Source organism: Tupaia chinensis, unplaced genomic scaffold (genome assembly GCF_000334495.1).
Source record: "Tupaia chinensis unplaced genomic scaffold, TupChi_1.0 Scaffold000270_2, whole genome shotgun sequence".
Taxonomy (NCBI): domain Eukaryota; kingdom Metazoa; phylum Chordata; class Mammalia; order Scandentia; family Tupaiidae; genus Tupaia; species Tupaia belangeri.
Window position 1 is genome coordinate 937,472 of NW_006159751.1, and position 15,251 is coordinate 952,722.

Below are 15,251 nucleotides of genomic sequence, written 5' to 3' on the forward strand. Positions count from 1 at the left end.
GGATCGGGGTGGGGAGCACCGCGGCGGGCCAGCCCTGGGCGGGCGGAGGGGTGGGGGCGGGGGGTGCCCGCGCGGAACCGACCTTTCCTGTAAGGTCCACACCCTCCTGCCCGGGTGCTGCCAAGTCCACAAACCGTGTGGCATGCTATGTCGGCTTTGCCTTCCCTTCCTTGTGTGGTGCTGGTGTTTCGTGGCTGGGCCTCACTTTTTGGTCAGCAACTTTTCTAGAAATTGTAGCCTGTGTTGACAAGCTCTCGGATTGTCAGCTAGGGTATATTTCTGTAGTATTCTAGGAAGAAGAGAGGGTGCAGAAGCGTTTGCCTGTGTTCCCAGAACACTGGATGAATGGGATCTTTATATTTATCCGCGTTTAACTTGTTCTTTACAATTCTGTACTAAGCATTTTTGTGTCATTTTTGCCATTTTGCATCATTGCTATTGAGTATATAATTTTGCTTGAAGTCTTATAGCTCATCAATGAATCTATATGACTGTAGTAAGCAAATTTATAGTTTTTCAATAAATATTAGTGTCTTGTATGTGAACAAAGAATAAAGTTTCAGTTCTTACGGTTGAACTAATAGGAATGGATTCAATATGTGTATACTAAATTAACTGATTGAAAAAGACTGATAAATGCATTTAGAGCATTACTAATTTAAAACTATTAGCATTCACATATAATCCAAAGCTTGAAGTTCTGAAAGTATTTTACTGCGTGTTTGTTCTGTGCTAAAAAAAAAAAAAACTAGTTATAACCTTCTTTATAACTTGTCTTTATAACCCATTTGAGTAGATAAATCTCCCTCTTGTATTAACCAATCAATTTTGTTGTATAGTCGATTTCTTTCTTTTCTAGGGTGCCTATTTGTTCTTTAAGCAGGCTAAAGGTGCTGGAGATGTTCTTTCTGAGGGTTATATGGAGCTTGTTTTTAAAGGGAATAGAAATAGAATCAATAAAATACCATGCTTGCTCCCCTCCCCCCAGAAAGTTACTCCTTTTTTTTAAGGGATGCATGATTTTATTACAACAAATCACCAGATCTAAGTTGTAGTACAGTGTTATTTTGCTCCCAAGTCTGCTGAAAGGTTTGTTTTTGTAAACTTCCTCTTTGTATCTATCACTTGTTAAATAATGCTGACCTTAAATATTGTGATCCTATTTGTTTTCTTTACTTTCATTCTTTCTTTCCTTATTTGCAATTTGCCTTCCCTCCTTAATAGTCAGTCTACTAGTATTTTCCTTTATCAGTGCCATAAAGGTGGGAAAGCTGTGTTGTAACTAATTCTCTATTGAAAGGACTGTAAACATACTGCTGAATCAGTGCAGTTCAAAACTTGGCACCTTTAAACGTGGGGAGGATGGGAATTCTGGAATTTCACACAACAGGTTGGATATTGTGTAAGCTTACCTTATGCTCTGCTCAGCAGTTGGAGTTTTATTTATTTATTTTTTTATTGTGATACTTGTCAAACGTTCTCCATGCTGAAGTCTACACAGGAATGACACAAGCAGTATGCCAGTACTCTCAGCTGCTGTAAGCACAGATGTTCTACATGGTAGGCTTCTTAAAGCCTACAAATTGTGTGATTTTAGTAAAGATAGTAGTTAAATATGTTTTATATTTTGAATCCTTGTTGGACTTTTTACACAGATAGTCATGACTGCACGAAGAAAATCCTTTTTCAGACCATATATATTCTCCTTTTAGACTCCCCCATTGTTGACTGCATGTTAAACACCGCCCCCCCCCACACACACACACCACCACCACCATTCTTTGAGTTTCTTGAGGGTATGGAATGGCATAAACCAATCTTTCTGTTTCTTCAGGACTCGATTAGTCATATTTGTTCATTGTTGAATAAGTACTGATTGCCTACTTAGTGCTAAGTATTGCCTACTTAGTGCTAAATATGGTATAAAGTTACAGGAAAAAGATAACAAGATAGGCATGGCCCTTGTAGTCATAGAACTTACAGAGCAGTGAGGTCCCCCCTCCAAAAAAAAAAAAGAGTCAACAAACAAAAGTTGAATATGGTAAGTGATATGAAGGGAATAGAGCAGTATAATCAAGTATAACCGGGAAGGAGAGTTAACTGTTCCAAGCAGAAAGATTACAAAGCTATAAAATTGTAATCAATATTACCAAACTAGCTTCCAGTTGATAGAATTTTTACAGTTTAAAAGAATTCACTTTTACTATTATAATTTATGAGAACATATCCTCAGTAAACAAATAGATTGTGCTTTAAAATTATAGATTTTTATTTCTTTTTTGTGAGAGAGATTTTTGCTATAGGGTGCATGTACTTGCTGGAGAGATAAGGAGACAGTGAGAAATCATGATCCCGGGTGGGAATGACCATGCCACAATCCCTTCTCCTTCGTTTGACTCTCGGGATTTTGGGTTTACACACACACGCCTCTGGCATGAGTTTTAAGCCTCCAGATCTGAGACTCTAACCCCGGTCAACCACATGGGAGTCCAGCACGTCAAACAGCATGCCACCTGCTGGCCCACAAATTATAGATTCTTTATCAATTCATTGGCAGCTTTGTATTACACCAGAATAAAATCTTAGCTCTGCCATCATCTATATCCCTGAGCAGTGTTTGACTCTTCAGACTTCATTTTATCCCACTTTTCCTCTGATTTACTCTTGTCCAGCCATAATGATTTCTTGAGTATGTGAACAAGAGGAGCTCCTTAGGGCTTATTCCATTTTCTTGGACTGTGCCTCCTGCTCTTAGAATGTGTCTGGCTCCTTTTCCTCTGAGTTTGGTATAAATGCTACTTCCTCAGAGACTTAAACCACATTTTTTTTTAAAATGTATGTCTCCAACTATTTTCTGCCTCAGCACTTTGTTTTCCTTATAGTGCCCATCAGAGTGAAGCACAGATGTTCCACATGATTACAGTGTATATTATTTGCTTGTTTAACTGTTTCAAGTAATTTTCACACTGGGCGTGGGCACTAGGACCATGTCTATCTTGTTCACTTCCTCCATGTATTAACTGAGTGTTTTTGGAATGTGGGATCTATTTTCTCATAAAAATGTTATGACTAGTGGCTAGGTTTCTAGGCTAACCAGTGATAATTTAATTTCTTACATTTCTTGTTCTTTGTACTGTGGACTCTCTATGTCCTTTTGGGGGTATAGACGTAAGTCCATACAGAAATTTAAAATGGCTAAGATAATTTTTATAATATTTATGTCTCATATTTCCATTCTACATTCTTTTTCCCTTTTCCCATGTACTCCTCATCTTCCCATTGTAGCCATCTACCCCGTACTGCACCCTTGAGCTATGCTTGCTTTTTATTTGCTAAAATTCAGAAGCTCTTGTTTTTATTTTTGTTTTGTTTTGCTTTGTTTTCTGAAGTGGTTTTCATGCCAGTAGCCACCCTGTTCTCAGGTGTGTGTGACAGGCGGAATAGTGAAGACCCCTGGAAGTGACAGCAATCTCTGTGGCTATTTGTGTGTGTCGAAAGTATAATAGCCATCTTGGAATCAGCAGATAGCATAATGGTTATGTCACTGGACTCCCACGTAGTCAGCTACGGTTTAAGTCCCAGACTTAGTGGCTTAAAACTTATGCTGGGCGCCTGTGCATGTGTGCCCAAGATCCCAAGAGGAGAATGGAGGAGAAGGGATTGTGACATGGCCATCCCCCCTGGGGTTATTTCTTGCTTTCTGTCTGTCTCTCTGGCAAGCGCACAGGTCCCATGGCAAAACTCTCTCATTTAAAAAAAAAAAAAAGTGAGTATAGTAGCCATCTGTATGTAAGGAACTACATATATCACAATTTGTGTTTGCAGCGTTGTAATAGCAGAGACAAAATGTTGCCTAATTGAAATTTTAGTGAAGTTGGCAGAAAACCAAAAACCAAAAAAAACTTCAAAAACTCATTGCCTCTCTTCATGTATTAATTATGTAGTGGCTAGATCTAGAAAGGTTTGTCAAAATGTAGATTTTTCTGAAAGACAAATAGAAGGTTTAAAAAACTAGGTCATATAGGAGAAAAACTCAAAAGGAAAGTATCAGTTTATCAGCTAGCCCTGCCAAATGCTCAAACTTAAAACCATTAGCATCAGTTGCTTGTAGCTGTTTATTGCCAAAACAACTTCAGTATATCACCTTTTTTATTTTTAAACATAGGAAAATGCTGCAGTAATGAAATGTAAATGTAGTTGACTAGACATTTTACTCCCATGTCAAGTGGAATTCCATGAGATCTGGTTATAGCTTACCAAATATGAAAATGAGCCATCTAAAAAAAAAAAAAAAAGAAAATGAACCTTCTAACAGTCTCACCATGGTGCATTCCAGAGACTGCCTGCTTCATAGCTCCTCCCACTCCCATTCCCCCCCATCAGCTTCTTTGCCAGTGCCCCTACCGAGGGCAGGGGGGCACCTGATTTTTGTTTTGTTTTGCTTTGTTTTCTGAAGTGGTTTTCATGCCAGTAGCCACCCTGTTCTCAGGTGTGTGTGACAGGCGGAATAGTGAAGACCCCTGGAAGTGACAGCAATCTCTGTGGCTATTTGTGTGTGTCGAAAGTATAATAGCCATCTTGGAATCAGCAGATAGCATAATGGTTATGTCACTGGACTCCCACGTAGTCAGCTACGGTTTAAGTCCCAGACTTAGTGGCTTAAAACTTATGCTGGGCGCCTGTGCATGTGTGCCCAAGATCCCAAGAGGAGAATGGAGGAGAAGGGATTGTGACATGGCCATCCCCCCTGGGGTTATTTCTTGCTTTCTGTCTGTCTCTCTGGCAAGCGCACAGGTCCCATGGCAAAACTCTCTCATTTAAAAAAAAAAAAAAGTGAGTATAGTAGCCATCTGTATGTAAGGAACTACATATATCACAATTTGTGTTTGCAGCGTTGTAATAGCAGAGACAAAATGTTGCCTAATTGAAATTTTAGTGAAGTTGGCAGAAAACCAAAAACCAAAAAAAACTTCAAAAACTCATTGCCTCTCTTCATGTATTAATTATGTAGTGGCTAGATCTAGAAAGGTTTGTCAAAATGTAGATTTTTCTGAAAGACAAATAGAAGGTTTAAAAAACTAGGTCATATAGGAGAAAAACTCAAAAGGAAAGTATCAGTTTATCAGCTAGCCCTGCCAAATGCTCAAACTTAAAACCATTAGCATCAGTTGCTTGTAGCTGTTTATTGCCAAAACAACTTCAGTATATCACCTTTTTTATTTTTAAACATAGGAAAATGCTGCAGTAATGAAATGTAAATGTAGTTGACTAGACATTTTACTCCCATGTCAAGTGGAATTCCATGAGATCTGGTTATAGCTTACCAAATATGAAAATGAGCCATCTAAAAAAAAAAAAAGAAAGAAAATGAACCTTCTAACAGTCTCACCATGGTGCATTCCAGAGACTGCCTGCTTCATAGCTCCTCCCACTCCCATTCCCCCCCATCAGCTTCTTTGCCAGTGCCCCTACCGAGGGCAGGGTGGCACCTGCCATTTCAGGATCATCCTGCCAAGGCGGGGTAAACTAGATCCTGTCACAGAAAGAAAAGAAAACACTGGGCGTGTCTTGATACCAGATCTGTGGTTGAGAATGTCTTAGACCCTGTATCGTTTTCTGTAATTCCATAGTGTACCATTTGTGGGAGGGAATTTCATTTTGCTTTTAGGAGAGTTTTCAACTAGAAGACCAAAATATACCTCTCTTGGTCCAATGCCACTATCCTTTTAGTTCTATTAAGATTATTCTTCTTTTTCTTTTTTTGAAAATCTTATGGCCTTTCTTCTTCTTGCTTACTAATTATAAGTTTCCCACAAGGTTCTTTATTCTGTTCCTTTTCTCTCTGCATTTAATCCCTTCGAGAACTTTTCTATATTCTAGTGTGTCTAACTAAACTTTTTTTTTTTTTTTGAGAGGTTTTTGCTATAAGGGCGCATGCTCTTGACAGAAAGTGAGAAATCACCCCCGGGGGGATGGCCACACCACAGTCCCTTCTCCTCCATTCTCCTCTTGGGATCTTGGGCACGCACGCACACATGCCTGGCATGAGTTTAAGCCACCAGGTCCGGGTCTCGAACCATGGTGCACTACATGGGAGTCCAGCAACATAGCCATTACGCTAACTGCTGGTCCCTGTCTAACTAAACCTTAACTTCTAGGTTGATAAAGTGAAATTTTCTCTTCATACCCAAAATTCAGTTCTTTGATATAGTCTCTAACTTAACAAAAGTTGCCTGTATTTCTCCTCTCCCGGCCCTCATCTCAGTTCCCTTATCATTCACCCCATTGTAGAAGCCAAAAAATACCAAATTGATTTGTCCTCCCAACTTCCCCTTTTGACTACAGTACCACTAGTCTCTAGCTGTTGACTGTTTTCTTCTGCCCCTTTATCTCTCATATTTAATCCCTAAGCACTTTGCTGGTTCTTTCTGCTAAATTGAAATGAGATACAGACTTGAGTGGCTTTCTTAATCATTTTTATCACGCTATTATTGGTGCTCCCTACTTCAAACCATTAAGATCACCTTGTTAATTGTTAATGTTCTCACTACTTTCTCTATTCTGATGAACATATGTAGCTACCCTGTTAATCTTGAAAATACTCTTGTAATTTCTTATGCTGCTTAATTACTTACAATAATTATGTTATTTCTGTTCTTTTCTAAATCAAGTACAAACACTGCAGGGACTAATTTCAGTGTTCTTTCTTTACTAACAGTCATCGCTTAACCCATTTATACTTTTTCTTACTATTTCCTCAGTTTATCTGGTCACTCTGCCAATAGATATAGGAACGGGTCTTTAAAAAGTCCATGAAAGATGTCTATTATGAAGAAACTGCATGGATTTCACTTTTTTTACACAAAAATAAACTCATACTTCATTAAATTTATAAATTTCATATTTCATGAACTTTTTGAAGTCACCTCATACACTATCTTCTAAATTTTTTGTTGCTGTTTATCTCCACCTAGAATATAATTTATATTCTTTTATATTTTGATTTAGCTTAAACAGAAACCCTGTGTTTGAATACCCATTTGCCAGCTTCGTGATTTGGCCTCATGGTAACTTGGTTTCTTTTTCTGTGAAAATGGGGATGCTTAATTGGTTCCTTCTAGGTTTGTTGTGAGAATTAAATGAGTTAAGATATAAAAATTGCTTAAAGTTCCTGGTATAAATAAGTACTCAGTAAATGTTTTTAAATCTAGTTTAAGACACACTTCATTTAAATCACTCTTTTGATATTGATACTAATTTGCTAGGCTTCAGACCTTAATTTCCATATTTATGAATTGATAAGATCATTTTTTTTTTTTTTTTTTTTTTGGAGAGGTTTTTGCTATAGGGCGTGTGCACTCGCCAGACAGAGAGAAACAGAGAGACAGAAAGCGAGAAATCACCTCCCAGGGAGGATGGCCACGCCACAATCCCTTCTCCTCCATTCTCCTCTCGGGATCTTGGGCACGCACGCACACACGCCCGGCGTGAGTTTTAAACCACCGGATCCGGGACTCGAACCGTGGTCGACTACATGGGAGTTCAGCGACATAGCCATTACGCTAACTGCTGGTCCCCTGATAAGATAATTTCTAACATTTGTTCCATTATACTACTGAAAGCAGTAAGAAGTAGGGGAAAAGTATGAACTTGCACGTCAGACAAACTGTAAGGTAACAAGCCCCTCAATATTTTTTCGTGTTTGTGGAGAATTTTTCTGTTTTAGAATTATTTTATTTTAACCTTATTTAATTATGTATTTTAATTTGACCAGAATGGGACAGAATGACAGAGAGGGAAAGGGAGAAAGCAAGCTGCCAGGTCCAGGACTCGAACTGCAGTCAGCATTGTCCAGTGCCCTTAACCACCACGCCACCTGCCAGCCCTGCCTCAGTTTTTTTTTAATCAGGAAGTGAGATTATACTTCTTCAGTAAGAACTAGAACAAAATAAACTCTTTAGTTTTTTTTTTTTTTAATCATTGTTTGATATTTACTCTATTAGCAGTTTAAAAAAATTTATTTACTTGGGACCAGCAGTTAGCGTAATGGCTATGTCGCTGAACTCCCATGTAGTCGACCACGGTTCGAGTCCCGGACGTGGTAGCTTAAACTCACACCGGACGTGTGTGCATGTGTGTGAAGGGATTGCGGCGTGGCCATACCCCCTGGGGGGTGATTTCTGGCTTTCTATCTCTCTGTCTCTCTCTGTCTTTCTGGCAAGCACAGGTGCCCGATAGCAAAAAAAAAAAAAGTTATTTACTAATATTGATATAAAGTATAAATAATGGCTGACAAATGTATCTTTTTTTCTAGGTAAACACCAAACACAAGCTACAAAATAAGATAAATTACTGTCTCCAAATAAAGAAAACCCAAGATCCATGAGCGGCCATCGATCAACAAGAAAACGATGTGGAGATTCTCACCCGGAGTCCCCTGTGGGCTTCGGGCATATGAGTACTACAGGGTGTGTATTAAATAAATTGTTTCAGTTACCTACACCACCATTGTCAAGAAATCAACTAAAGCGACTAGAAGAACACAGATATCAGAGTGCTGGACGGTCCCTGCTTGAGCCCTTAATGCAGGGATACTGGGAATGGCTAGTTGGAAGAGTTCCCTCCTGGATTGCCCCAAATCTTATCACCATCATTGGACTGTCAATAAACATCTGTACAACTATTTTATTAGTCTTCTACTGCCCTACAGCTACAGAGCAGGTAAGAAGAAATTATTTTTTTAAGAATTATTTATTTAATTTTATTTGTTCATTCATTTACTTCAGTTTGACCAGAGAGACACAGAGAGAGAGTGAGAAAGTGAGAAAGCAAGCCACCAGGTCCAGGACTAGAACTGTGGTCAGCTGTGTGGGAGTGTCCAGCGCCTTAACCACCATGCCACCTGCTGGTTCCAATAAGAGGAAATTCTTAACAACAGATAGCCACATTTGATATGTACGAGAAATATAATCCACATCTTGGGGTCATTTTAATTGAAAATTAGATAATCTGACAAGTATTGTTCAGCTATTTTAAAATAACCAGTTATGTACTGTGATAAAGGTCATAAGAACAACCTGTTTTATATATTCTTACTTATTAGAAACCAGAAGCAAAGGGTAGCTGCTGATCCTAATAGATAAATTAATGTTAAACATTAATTTGTAGCATGTTCCTTTTAAAATGATAAGTCTTGGGGCCACCATTGTGGTTAAGGCAGCTGGATCCTACATGGTCGACTGTGTGGTTTTATTCCTGGACCCAGTGGCTTCAAAACACTCCAGGTGCATGTGCATGTGTGCCTAAAATCCCCAGAGGAAAATGGAGAAGGGACTGTGGCATGGCCAGTCTCCCCTGGGGGATATTTTCTCACTTTCTCTCTCTCTCTCTCTCTCTCTCTCTCTCTCTCTCTATCTGGCGAGCATACCCACCCTGAAGCAAATTTTCAAAAACAACAGCAACAACAAATCCCACTAAATTTCAGTTCTTTACAGAGGACTTGTCTTCTGTTATTTTGTTGTTTCTAATAGCTGAATAAAACTGTTAGCAAAGTTTTAAATGATCAGAGAGGAAAGTCTCTGGTATTCAAGATGGCATGACTAAACCAGTCTTATTAAAGATGCCTTCTCCATTCCAATCCCATTTCTCTTGTAAACATAGACTTCTGATATGTCACTGTAATTCTAACCATGCAAAGGCATAACAAAAAGTCTATATAATGTGGTTCCTGTTCCATATCTGATCTGGCTGCCATTAAGAAAGGAAGCAGAGTATTAGAAAGTAACAGACCTGCCTACATCTAAGCATCTCTTCTGCTGTTCCCATTATACACACACACACATATATTAAGTTTTGCTTTTGAGCACATGCACTCACCAGAGAGACAGAGAGAGAGACAGTGAGAAGTCTCCCCCACCTAGAGGGTGCTACATTGCTGCAATCCCTCACCTCAAGGAATTTTAGGGTCACACACATGCGGCATGTTTTTCAAGCCACTGGTTCCAGAACTCAGACCACACAATCGGCTACCTTAAGGACAACGCCACTTCCCTGTTCTGCCTGTATTAATCAGAAAGATCAGTCTCAGATAACTCAAGGTAGAAGGTGATCCTCAACCAAAGATGTCAGTGTGACTCTGAACCACAATATATGAAATCAAAGTGGCCACATTTCTTATTCCAAACTAAAATTAATTTTTTTAAAAAAACCAGTCTTTTCAGATAATTTGTCTCTTGAGGTAAAATTGGTTTTTGTTGAAAAAGGCAAACTTTTTAGTAGATAAGAAAAGAAAGTGAATTAGTCCTTATTTGTCAATTTTCTAAGGTAGAAATGTAGACTCCTTTTTTTATATGGGATGATAATATATCCTCTTTTCTAAAAAATTAATTTAATTTTATTTATTATTATTATGGAGGGAGAGAGAGAGACGGAAAATGAGAAAGCAAACCTCCAGGTCTAGCTGGCTATGTGGGAGTCCAGTGCCTTAACCACCACGCCACCCACTGGCCCCAATAATATATCCTTTTAATCTGTTTATTACTTAGTATTTAATCTTCAGATGCTAGTAGCTTTGGTTTTAGTATTATAAGTTAATTTGGAATTTGTTTTGCAGCTTATGTTGATATACTTGTTACTCTTGCCACATGAAACAGATAAAGGAAGTTGGAATGATCTGTTTTATAAATGAAAACCAGAACTGAGTTATGCCACTATAAGGAAGTTCTGTCAAATTTAAATATAGCTTAAACTCACTAAGAATTGTGTATATTTTTTAGCATAGAAAATGGAAAAAAATATTTTTAAATGATGCATTGCCCCGTAATCTCCCTGCCTAGTTAACTACTATTGACATTAAAAAGAGTAGGGGAAAAAATTACAGTTAGAAAAAATCAAACAAAAAAATAGTGTGAAAGAGTAAAATCTTCCCTTTTAGCCTTCCTTTCCATCTCAACCATCTCCCCCACCCATCTCCTCGAAGGTAACATAGAACAGTTCTTTGATATATGTCTTCCTGGAATGGAAGGGGGCATTACTTTTGGACTAGCATCTGTATATATTTGTGTATATATATTCTTCAGCTCTGTTTCTAATGTTTAGTAAGACCATATTTTACTTAGAATTTTTACCTGAATTGACTCACCAAATTTGTAAGATTTTGGGAATTGGTGAATTGCGACATGTACATCAAGATTATTTGCTTATGCCAATCTTTTGCACCCACCTATCGGGGTCTGATTTTCTGAATAATAAATGAGTTCCTTCATTCATTCAGTGTCTCTCTGTATTTATTCTTGAATTAGAAGGCTTTCTGTTTATAATACCTCTAAGAGATACAAAGTAAAGGAACAAGGATGAAATCTGTAAATATTAATTTATTGTTCTACAGATTCACAGGAAGAAAGGAATCTAAACGCTAGAAAGCTTTTCTCTTTTTTATGTATGTAATTGTTATTTTGCCATTTTTCTAAGATTGTATATATACTATTAGTATATACACTGGTATATACACTGGAAATAGACACTAGTAGTTGCTGAAATTGTCTCTGTTTCAGAGTAACATTTTACCTAATTAAGTGCCTGAAGTTTAGAGCCCCAGGTGGTGTAAAGAATAAAGTACTGGATTCAACATGGCTAATTCACGGTTAGAGATCTGGACCAGCGGCTTAAAAATCATGCAAAGCATGTGTGCATGTGTGCCCAAAATTCCCAGAGGAGACTGGACAGGAAGGGATTGTAACTTAGCCATCTTTCTGGGGCAAAGGGTGATTTCTCTCGCTCCCTCTCCCTCTCTCTCTCGTGAGTACACATGCCCTGTGGCAAAAACTAATAAAAAAAAAAAGAAATATTTGACCTTTTTTTTTTTTTTTTTTTAAAAAAAAGATTAAGTTTAGACCCTAGCTCTAAGAAGTCCCTAGCTCTCTAGTCCCCTAAAGCAGAGCTATCCAATAGAACTTTCGGTGATAATGGGACATTTGTGTTTCTATGTCTTTGCAGTTCAGTATAGCAACCATCAACACATGTGATTGATGAGCATTCGAAATGAACCTGGTGCTACTTAGTAACTGAATTTTTAATTTCAATTAGTTTCAGTTAACGAATTAAAGTCACATTGGCTCGTGGCTATGATATCGAACAGCAAAGCTGTAGAAAGTTACTAGATTCCTTTAAGAGCAGGAAATATTAGACTCAGTACAAAATACAAGGTTCTTAGTCACACAGGATTAATTATTCACTTCATTGAGCCTGTGTGTATAGTATAGTTACATAACCAGTTATTGCTTTCAGGGTTTGTAACTCTAGTTTAGGGGAAATGTATGCTATCTGTGCTCCTTTTAATAAATACAGTGCCCTAAAATATGGAATCCCCAAGTAAATGTTTATGAGATGATCTGTGTCTTTTACTAAATAGATCTCTATCAAGGAGAAACCTCTTTGCAGTACAGAATATACGGCATATGGGAACCAGCAGTTAGCGTAATGGCTATGTCGCTGGACTCCCACGTAGTCAACCGCCGTTCGTGTCCCGGACCCGGTGGCTTAAAACTCACGCCAGGCGCGTGTGTGTGCGTGCCCAAGATCCCGAGAGGAGAATGGAGGAGAAGGGATTGTGGCGTGACCATCCCCCCTGGGTGTGATTTCTCGCTTTCTGTCTCAATGTCTCTGTCTGTCTGGCGAATGCACGCGCCCTATAGCAAAAACCTCTCCCCCCCCAAAAAAAGAATATACTGCACATCATTTTCAATTCTGAGTGTTCATTAATAGTGTATCGTGATAACCAATATCTGAGAAAATACCATATTATTATAAAATATTTTTCATAGTCCAAACATGGGAAAATGATAAAAAAATCACAGAACAATCTTCTGTATTCTTTTTTTTTTTTTTTTTTTTTTCAAGGATGTCATTTGGGTTATGTATTGATAAGGCTACTTTTGTGTGCGTGTAAATTTATTTCTTTTATGCAAGAGAGAATGTGTATGAGAGAAAGACAGAGTGCCTCAGTCTCATCAAGCCACAATCCCTCCTCTTAGCCTTCTAGGATCGTGGGCGTGTGTACATGCCCAGCACGTTTTAGGTTTTCATGAGATATGAACCCCGGTCAGCCATGTGGTTCCAGTATTGCAGAGCAGCACACTGCCACCTGCACCACGACAGCTAGGTGGTTTTCTCCCTTCTTAAGGATAGCAAACCCAATAGAAGCATTCTTTTAAAATAACCAACATTTAAATTTAGTACTAATGGTTTAGTTTCTGTGTGAGAAAAGAGAAACAGTTCCTTGAAAGATGTGACTCTAAATAATATTTTGAGCATTCTGTATACTAGATCATTTCCCCAGTGCTAGTCCATGGACTGTGAAAAGGTACATTTAAAAATAACGGCCAGTCCTATGATCTACTAGTTAAGGAAGCTGGGTTCCAAGTGGCCAACTATGTCATTTGAATTCCAGCTTCAATGGCTTGAAAAATAAACTGCACATGTTTACTCCAAATTCCAATAGGACGCAGAAATGAAGGAGGAAGGATTATGGCATGACCACGATCCATTGGAGGGTATTTTTTCTCTCTTTCTCTCTGGCAAGTGCACGTGCCCTCTGCCCCCCCCCCAAAAAAAAAAAGAACAAAAACAAAACACGAAACGCTCAAATAAACTTGGGAACTGTCAGCCTGTTGTGTCCTCCTAGTATTAAGAACTGGAAGAAATCCTGCAGTAGAGAAATTGTTTAACCTAGTGTTGTCCACATGTGGTTAATATGACTCTTTTCCTTTTTATGCAGTATCTGTAAACATCTTAAAATTGACAATTTGGGATAGTTATAGTAGCTATTCATTAATTAGCTCTTAGAAAATGTTGGGAGGAGTCTTATAGAAGATACCTAGTCTAATCTCTTGTGGGGTAGAAATATAATAATATCTCTCTGAAATAGGTATGCAGCATCTGCTTGAGGTCCCCTAAAAACAGGGAATTTAATTCTTTCACAATTTTGATTACGTTCTTCATTATGTAGCACTCTAATCTTCTCTTTCATAGATAATCATCAACATTTCTTGAGAGAATAAACATACTGTAGGTAAAAAAATTTACTAGCCAAATATAGTGGTTCTATGTCTGATTATTCTTGCCTTATTTCATTTTACAGGCACCTCTGTGGGCATATATTGCTTGTGCATGTGGCCTTTTCATTTACCAGTCTTTGGATGCTATAGATGGGAAACAGGCAAGAAGAACCAACAGTAGTTCTCCTTTGGGAGAACTTTTTGATCATGGTTGTGATTCACTGTCAACAGGTATTATTGATTTTTTTTTAATGTTAATGATTTTTAGCAGTGTTAAAAGCAGTGTAATAAACAATGTTAGAATAAAGTAGGTTTATTTAGTTATCGGAATAAATTATTTTTATATTAAATGTTATATTTATCAGAAGATATTGACTCGTTAATATTTGTTCATTATCAGCAGTAGTGAAAATTTAGAAATTAAGTTCATTTCTACTTAAATGTAGCTTTAGATATTTTAGGGATCTTCTAAAAATTTTCACGCTTAATTGTCGTAAAAAACTCTCATAAACTATAGATGAGAATATAATCGTAGACTAGTTAATTTGTCACCTCTATAAATTGAGTATTACATAGACATTTAAAATCAAGGCATAGAACCTGGATTATAAATATGTAATAAAGTCTTGGTTAAAAAGGCTAGGACAAATAAATCTGGAACTCTAACGTCTAGCACAAGAACTGTAGTTAACAAGACTTTATTGTAGGGCCAGAATGTGACACAGCAATACTGTCTAAGGCAGTCCCACTTGAGACCTTCCCTGTCCAAGTCTGCAGACCTCTGGGGTATGCTGGGCAAGGGCGTGCCTGTTATCTAGGGCTCAGTCCGGACTAAGGGTAGATTGTGGCATCAAGACCTTGTCGAGGGTGCTGTCTCTCTCCCCTTCTCTTTCTTGCTCTGTACCTTTCTGTCTCTCTTGCCCATGGAAGAAAAAAAGAAACTTAAATATCATAATTGGAAAATTTGCTGAGAGAGTAAACTTTTAAGTGTTTTTATACAGAAGATATAAACAGCATATTGTTGACCTTAAGTACATACAGAAACTTAAATATCATAATTGGAAAATTTGCTGAGAGAGTAAACTTTTAAGTGTTCTTATACAGAAGATATAAACAGCATATTGTACACCTTCATACAGCAAAAAAAAAAAAAATATATATATATATATATATATATATATACACACACATAACATA

The 15,251-nt window shown here is 37.8% G+C and overlaps 1 protein-coding gene across 7 annotated transcripts in view; it reads left to right on the plus strand.

Annotated features, from left to right (window-relative positions):
- CEPT1 (choline/ethanolamine phosphotransferase 1) overlaps positions 1-15,251 on the plus strand; it is a 50,511-nt gene that overhangs the window by 1,255 nt on the left and 34,005 nt on the right. For 4 of the 7 annotated variants that reach the window (XM_027772301.1, XM_014588227.2, XM_006149569.3 and 1 more), the window contains exons 2-3: positions 8,315-8,721; positions 14,138-14,285. In XM_027772301.1, coding sequence (XP_027628102.1) covers positions 8,383-8,721; positions 14,138-14,285 — 487 coding nt within the window. In that variant the 5' untranslated portion in view covers positions 8,315-8,382. Of the gene's footprint in view, positions 1-7,008; positions 7,068-8,314; positions 8,722-14,137; positions 14,286-15,251 lie in introns of all 7 variants that reach the window. The other 3 variants (XM_027772297.1, XM_027772298.1, XM_027772299.1) reach the window with 1 other exon arrangement.